The following is a 7,156-nucleotide window of genomic DNA, read 5'->3' on the forward strand; positions in this document are numbered from 1 at the left end:
TGCTATACTCAGCAGGCACAAGCCCCTAGACTGTGGAAGAAAAAGCACAGTGAGAATGAAAGACATGTGATCTTTTTCCAACACCTCGCTGTGTTCTCTATCTCCCAGACAAGACTTGTCAAGAAAAAATGGGTGTTCAAACGAGATGTTATTAAAGTCTGCGCCAGCAGGCGGTGAATTCTCTCGCTGTCTGAGAAGAATCCTCTCTGCACGTCATCATAGCTTGTTTTATTATGATTTAAGAATGTATTGAAATTAAATGTAATTATGGTGAAAGAGAAAAAACAAGAGGTAAAAAAAGCAGACTATCTTCACTCTGTTTCTGCTGCAGTGCAGACATGGCTATCAAGGTGATAAGTGTAAATGGCTTTTCTGTACGTTGAAGTATGTGATGAAATGCAGGCATCATGAAAAGCCCTGGTATATTTCCGTTCTTTTATCAGTAATCAATTGCTCCTCAGGTATGGCAGGGCAGCACCTCAGCATCATTACCATTCCAGCTGGGCCTCTGCCTCTCCATCAAGGGGGAGAGAACAAGCTATTAATGTTAGACTTAAAGCATAATGTATTCTCTCTGTCTGTGACTGGTACTAACTTTTTTTATCTGCTTTCCACTCCCCAGATGAAATCATAATTTAAAGCGAGAAGACGTGTGTTATAAAGTCTTAAATGCTCCAGATTATATGTCTGGCCTCAGACACTGACATAAAGATGAGATAAGGCTGCCATTTGTATCAGGATGCTTACTTTTCACACTGTCTCCTGTCTAGTTACTATTTACTGCTTACTATCTGCTTTGATTAAAGTACATTACAATCAAAAAGAAATGTAATACCTGATTACAGCTTGTCCTGACAGCCATGGGCGGATTATGAGACAATGGGCCCCTGGGCACAGATATGCAAAAGGCCCCATCACCTCTTCTAAACAGGAGCAAGACACACAGACTTTGTGGTGGTTTTGCAGCTTTTTTGTTGTTTTGTGTCTCTTTGTATTCGTTTTGTGACTCTTTAAGATCATTTTGTGTATTTTTTGGTCATTTTGTCTCTCTTTGTGTTTTTTTTTTTTTTTTTTTTGAATGAGACCTATCAATCAGCTATCTTTCTGGTCATGATGGCCGCACTGCTGTGTTTGGCTGCCTGTCATCACCTGCTGCCACTCCTGTTTGGCTTGGCTCTGTTTGTGTCTCTATATATGAATGATGTACAAGCCACTATTGTATAAATCCTAAAACACTTCTGAAAATTTGAGCCTTGATTATAACGTTCTCCAGTTGGTTTACAAAGTCCTTAATGGTCTGGCCCCATCCTACATCGCAGACCTCCTAACCCCTTATTCTACCCCCAGGTCCCTCAAGTCATCTGACCTGGGACTTCTAGTTGTCCCACGCTCCAGATTCAAGCTCAAGGGTGATCGTGCCTTTGCTGTGTGTGCCCCCAAACTGTGGAACAGCATCGCCCTCCCAATCAGATCTGCCCCTTCCACTGACTCATTTAAGTCCAGGCTCAAAATGTACTTTTATTCATTAGCACTTGAGTTCCTCTGACGTGGCTTTCTCTGATGTATGCCTGTGTGTGTTGTGTCTCTGAATGTATGGGCTGTGCACCTGACGATTATGTTGCCTGTCATGTATGTGTTTTTAGCGACTAATTTTTTTTGTACAGCACTTTGGTCAACATGAGCTGTTTTTAATGTGCTTTATAAATAAATTTGAGATGAGCTTTGAGTTTCTCCAGTGTTACATACAGCACTTTAAAGCCAATAATGTGCCACCCTATTAAAATTCCTGTGTGACACTCAAACACTTTTACACATTTTAGTTACCAAGTCCTGAAAATCAGGTGATCCAGGTGCTTTCCAGTTCCTCAGAATACTTTGCCTCCCTATCATTACTGCCGTTTTACTCAATTCCTCCATACATCAAGGGAGTGTCAATAAAACCCCAACATCTCCCAAAACATAAAGTTTTGGACAGAATGCAAAAAATGAACTGATAATATATATATCTGAGAATCTCCATCCAGATGTTTGGGATTCTGGGGCGTAACCACAGAGCATGTATAGAGTACCTTCACTATGGAGTAAGACAACTTCCAGAAAGATGTATCCATGATTCTAACCATTCGTATTCGTAATGTTAAACATTTGTATGTCAATAAAAAAGTTGTACACAAAATTCTGCTGTCATACGCATGAGTCTGAGAAATTGTTTGGGTTAGGATTGTTTTTATGTGAGTATGAATCTAAAAGATGTGAGTGCAAAGTCTTGTGAATACAACTCTAATTTCTACGACTACGAAGTCTTCACTGTGAATACGAATTCAAGTTTGTGGGTATGAGTAGAAAAGTGTTCAGATGACGTCACATAGGTCACAGGCAGGTCACAGGGGAAACTAATCGAACCCCGATTGCTCCGAAAACGCATGCGCAGAAGCCAAAGATGGCTGCAAGCGGTGCACCCAGGGATGCTCGTGGGGATGCAAGTGAAGCATCACAGGTAAAGTCAATAACACATCCAATATTTATTTATTTATTTATTTCATAAAATTGTACTGTTTTAAATAATATACAGTTTATGGACGTACAGACGTACTGCTTAGCTTGCAAGCTAACGACGTGCCGGTGACCCACAGTTAGGCCTAGTGCTTGCATTAGCCTACTAGCATTAACGTTAGAAGTTGGCTTACCTGCAAACTATGAAAAAACTAAACTAAACTAATTTTAGATATAATGTTGACCAAAATACAGCTTTCATCGATTTATAAATTGTGTCAATTGTCGTATATTTCTGCCCATCGTTTGCCTTACTGTAAGTTAAGTCCGGTTTCAGTTCTTCTTTGCTAACTCTGTTCTCGGTCTCGTGCATTTGTTTACAACGAAGCCAGCGGGGAGTCAATCAGTGGATCGATGGATTATCATACACACATTATGACGTGTATATATTTGTAGTCCTATCTGTCATAAATAAGAGATTAGGGGTTATGGGGCGTGTTTGTGTCGCTGTGTCGCGGTGCCGCAGAGACAAGAGCTGGGACACCGGGTTATATTCTCCATGTAAAGAGTTAAGTCGTTTATTATTTAACCAGCACTATTACTCTGAAGCCGTTTAATCAAGGTAAAAAAAATGAACCATAAGGGAAATGTCCTGCATAGCCTCTTGGATCAGAGTAATTATAATTGATATTTATTGTATTAACTCGAATGCTTATGATTGGTATATTATTTTGCTAAAAATACAAAATTATTTTGAATGTCTGTCCAGCCTATGTGGAATTTATAAAACACTGTATGTTGGTAAACGACTATGTTAACAGTGGCATTTGTTGTTTACAGGGACCAGTGGCCACTCGGTTATTGGAACGTCTGAAATCGAGGATTACAGATGTGTTGAATCAACCACACTTGAACTTGGACTATTTACAATACATTGTAAATTAAGAAGCATTCATTCTGACAGCTGCCTCCAGTACTTTAAACATCCCAGCTGAAATTGTGTCTTGTCTTTTATCCCTGCAAAGTAAGATCCACGCAGCTGTTTCCCAAGAGAGTCCCTGTGCTTTTATTAGAGCTGGAGAAAGGGGCCGACGAAAGTTCATTTTTTCTGAGGAGCTTCTGTCTCGGCTCATCGACGTCCCCTTACCAGTGTCTTGCATCGCCAGTGTGTTAGGTGTCAGCCAGAGCACAATTTTCAGGCGCATGCGTGAACTTGGCTTGTCCACGCGGTCCACATACAGCACCCTAACTGACAGTGAATTGGATAATGCAGTCCAGTCCATCAAATGCCGGATCCCAAATGCAGGATATCGCATGGTAAAAGGCTGTCTGCAAGCCGATGGACATCGGGTTCAGTGGGATCGTATTAAAGAGTCCATGCACAGAGTTTATGCTCCAGGAGTTTTGGAGAGAATGACACGGCTGGGCTGCATAGTGAGGAGGAAATATTTTGTGCAAGGGCCTTTGTCATTAGTCCATATAGACACCAATCATAAGCTCATACGGTAAGACTTATATTAGACTTATTCACATATTTACTTATTTGGGGGCACTGCTCATTGTCAATTCATATTTTGTTTTCTAGGTACAACATCGTCATATTTGGCGCTATAGATGGGTACTCGAGAAAGGTTTGTCACCTTTTATTGCAGTGCTTTATTATCTCTGAATGTGTTTGTATTCATGTATTCACTGTTCTATCACAAACTGCATATGTGTTACCTACATGGTTCACACACATGATTAACAATGAATTTTATCATATATTATTCTGTCACCTTAAGTAGATAGACCCAGATTGCAATTTTAGGGAGCAATACTGACTGGTCAATCATATGGGAAAAAAAATGGTGGGAGGAGGGAGGGGAGGAGAAAATAATGAGAAGAAAGGGAGGAGTTTAAAGAGAGATCAAGAGTAGCAGGAGGATGAAGAACGCAGGTGGGATGAGACAAAGGCAGAGGTACAGGAGGAGAAGAGCAAGGAATAAACATTTTAAATAAAGATAACTTATCTTATGTGTTGTAGGCCTTAATATTTTGCCTCTGCAGATTCAAACACTGTCTTTCTATACAGATTTTCTATCTGGAACCTGCAACAAATAACCACTCAAACACTGCTCATTCATTTTTTCTGAAGGCAGTGGAAAACTATGGCTGGCCTTCCAGGTAAACAATGACATGAACTTGGTCTATTGTTTCATTATCCTAATTACTCATTTCAGTAATAGTTGATGGAATGTTTTGTTGTGATGAATACATTTCTTCCATGTATTTTCAAGGGTCGGGGGCGATGAAGGCGTTGAAAATGTCTCAATTGCTGAAACCATGTTCACTGTGAAAGGCACTGGAAGAGGGAGCTTCATAGCTGGGCGCAGTGTGCATAATCAAAGGTTATAATAAATAATTCACATAATTTACAGTATATCATATAAGATGTAAAATGGAAAAAGTATTGTTATAAAGTGTTTTCAGTCAGATAATTAAAATTTTCAGCTGAATAATTCCTCTTTCTGATCTAGGATAGAACGCCTCTGGTGAGATGTCTGGACCAGCGTGACACACCTTTACTATGAAGTTCTTCACAGTCTTGAGGAAGATGGCCTGTTGCATTTGGCAGATGTTGTTCATCTGTTTTGTGCCCACTATGTCTTCCTTCCATGCCTGGCAGTGGCACTTCACACCTTCACAGAAGGCTGGGACAACCATCCTTTACGGTCTGAAGGTGGACTCTCCCCAAACCAGCTCTGGGTTTTGGGCCACACGAAGAAACCTTGTGACCCGAATGAAGATTTGCAGGTTTGTTGAGGTGGTGTTTACAAAGGCAAAGTGCAGTTGACAAGTTTTGAACCTGATTATGTGGAGGATTAGGTTAATATATATACAATTGAATTTTTAATATTTGAATGGGGTCAGTATCTTCAACACAACAATGTGGAAGGAGTAGAAGGTTAAAATTCAGGAGCAATTTGTTGAAAAAATGATATACAAGTAAGTGTGTAATACTTCATTGAAGTGATCACACAAATAGAGCAAGTCAGTAAAGCAAAATTTATAATAGATGTACTCAATGTTTTGATTGCTTGAACAATATACACATTTTATTCTCTGGTTAAATGTTGTTAAAATGTTTCTCAATCATTAGCCTTATAACTTAATTGTCTAACTCATATTTTGGCTAAATTGTGATATCTACCTAGTTCCCCTAACACTGCAGATTCACCATGTATTATGACTCAGACAGTTATTCTATTGGGCTAACAAATGCTGGTTCATATAAAATGACATTAAAAAGTTGTTTGTTTTTTTTCCCCAGAACATGGAGCTATATGGAACTGACTGGGAGATGTTTGATGCTGTGCATGAGGAACCATATGGAGTTCAAGTCCAGGAAATTGAGTGCCCTCTGACTCCTGATATTATGGAAACTGTACAGTCCATGATAAATCCCTTGGCCTCATCAGAATCATTTGGTAGAGACATTTACATAACAATGGTTCAGTGTATTGGAAGTCTAATGGCAATACAAGAAATGCCTGACATGTAACATGACCTTGAAAAAGATGCAGTGGTCTAAAAGTGAACATTTGCAGACAGTCTACTTGTTTCAAAAAATGCATGCCTGACATCTGTTCAGTTTAACAACTGTGTGTTCTGTGTCACAGTCATGGTGGAATTTCATATTTATGACAAAGTCCTTCTTCTCACTTGGCAGAACAGGCTTGTGTCGTTGTCCAGTCATCCACTGCATGATGCGTCCTACAGTCAAGCCTTCTGGAGTAACGCTGCTGTTGCTGGGGCCCTCATGTTCTGAGAGAAGAGATGAACACAATGTTAGTCTGAACTGAAAACAATACATTTAGTTTTTAAATTGCTAAAATCCCTTACATATACAAAACTCATTGACTTTTTTTGAGTATCAGAACATTTGATAAATCAAAGATGAAATTACATAGAGATTTTAACAAAAGCTGTATTTGTTGACTGGATGACAGGCAATGTTGTGGCAATTGTTCAGACACCCTGTTATTGTCAATATAACCGTACAAGTCATCCATATGTTAGTCATCCATGTCTAGTTTAATGAAACAGTGTTATCCTAGAGCTCACAATATTACATTTCGTCAGTTACATTCATTTAAATAGTGACATGAAGTTTCCACAAATGCTCAAGATTTAATGGGTTGTATAGTTTGAATCGATTAATCATTTACACTGCACTATAGAAAATGTACTGCAGGATAACAGAAAAAGTTAATCTCTTAATTACCCTATCTTGGCTAAAACATACCAGAATCCTCAATGTCCTGGAAGAAGTCCTGGAGAAAGTTCATGATGTTTACTTCCTTTTGGTGCTTGGCAGAACCAATTTCACTATAGACAGGACGGCTGCTCTCCAGAAGGAAGGCTGCATCCGCCTTTAAGAAGAAAGAAGGGCATTTCAGTCTGCATAAACATTATAATTCTTGCAAAGATATTCATGCTAAATTAAAAGCAGTCAAAAATGTAATAATATACCTCATCATCTTCCCCTGGAATGAACAGTTTTTGGCAGAGATCTTGATGACTCTTCATGACTTTTGGGAGATCATACAGCTGCAGGCCTTTTCTGAGCTGGTCAAGCATGGGGAGGACTCTCATGGTGGAGTGAAGTATGACAGTTCTA

The 7,156-nt window shown here is 39.4% G+C and overlaps 1 protein-coding gene across 1 annotated transcript; it reads left to right on the top strand.

The window, feature by feature from the left end:
* Nucleotides 1–3,280: 3,280 nt before the first annotated feature.
* On the top strand, nt 3,281–6,128 carry LOC144463761 (uncharacterized). Its single transcript, XM_078169156.1, has 6 exons — nt 3,281–3,998; nt 4,079–4,124; nt 4,568–4,659; nt 4,773–4,883; nt 5,013–5,289; nt 5,807–6,128. Exons 1-5 carry the CDS (start codon nt 3,697–3,699, stop codon nt 5,029–5,031), a joined length of 570 nt encoding a protein of 189 aa, XP_078025282.1. The 5' UTR covers nt 3,281–3,696; the 3' UTR covers nt 5,032–5,289; nt 5,807–6,128.
* Nucleotides 6,129–7,156: the final 1,028 nt, after the last annotated feature.

Source organism: Epinephelus lanceolatus, chromosome 6 (genome assembly GCF_041903045.1).
Source record: "Epinephelus lanceolatus isolate andai-2023 chromosome 6, ASM4190304v1, whole genome shotgun sequence".
In the NCBI taxonomy this organism is placed as follows: domain Eukaryota; kingdom Metazoa; phylum Chordata; class Actinopteri; order Perciformes; family Serranidae; genus Epinephelus; species Epinephelus lanceolatus.

What these genes read in the sequence shown, in the direction of transcription:
- LOC144463761 (XM_078169156.1), top strand. Translation starts at nt 3,697, where the DNA reads ATGCGTGAACTTGGCTTGTCCACGCGGTCCACATACAGCACCCTAACT. An exon ending in ACCAATCATAAGCTCATACG is followed by an intron (nt 3,999 to 4,078) that starts GTAAGACTTATA and finishes TTTGTTTTCTAG; the next exon opens with GTACAACATCGTCATATTTG. An exon ending in TAGATGGGTACTCGAGAAAG is followed by an intron (nt 4,125 to 4,567) that starts GTTTGTCACCTT and finishes CTTTCTATACAG; the next exon opens with ATTTTCTATCTGGAACCTGC.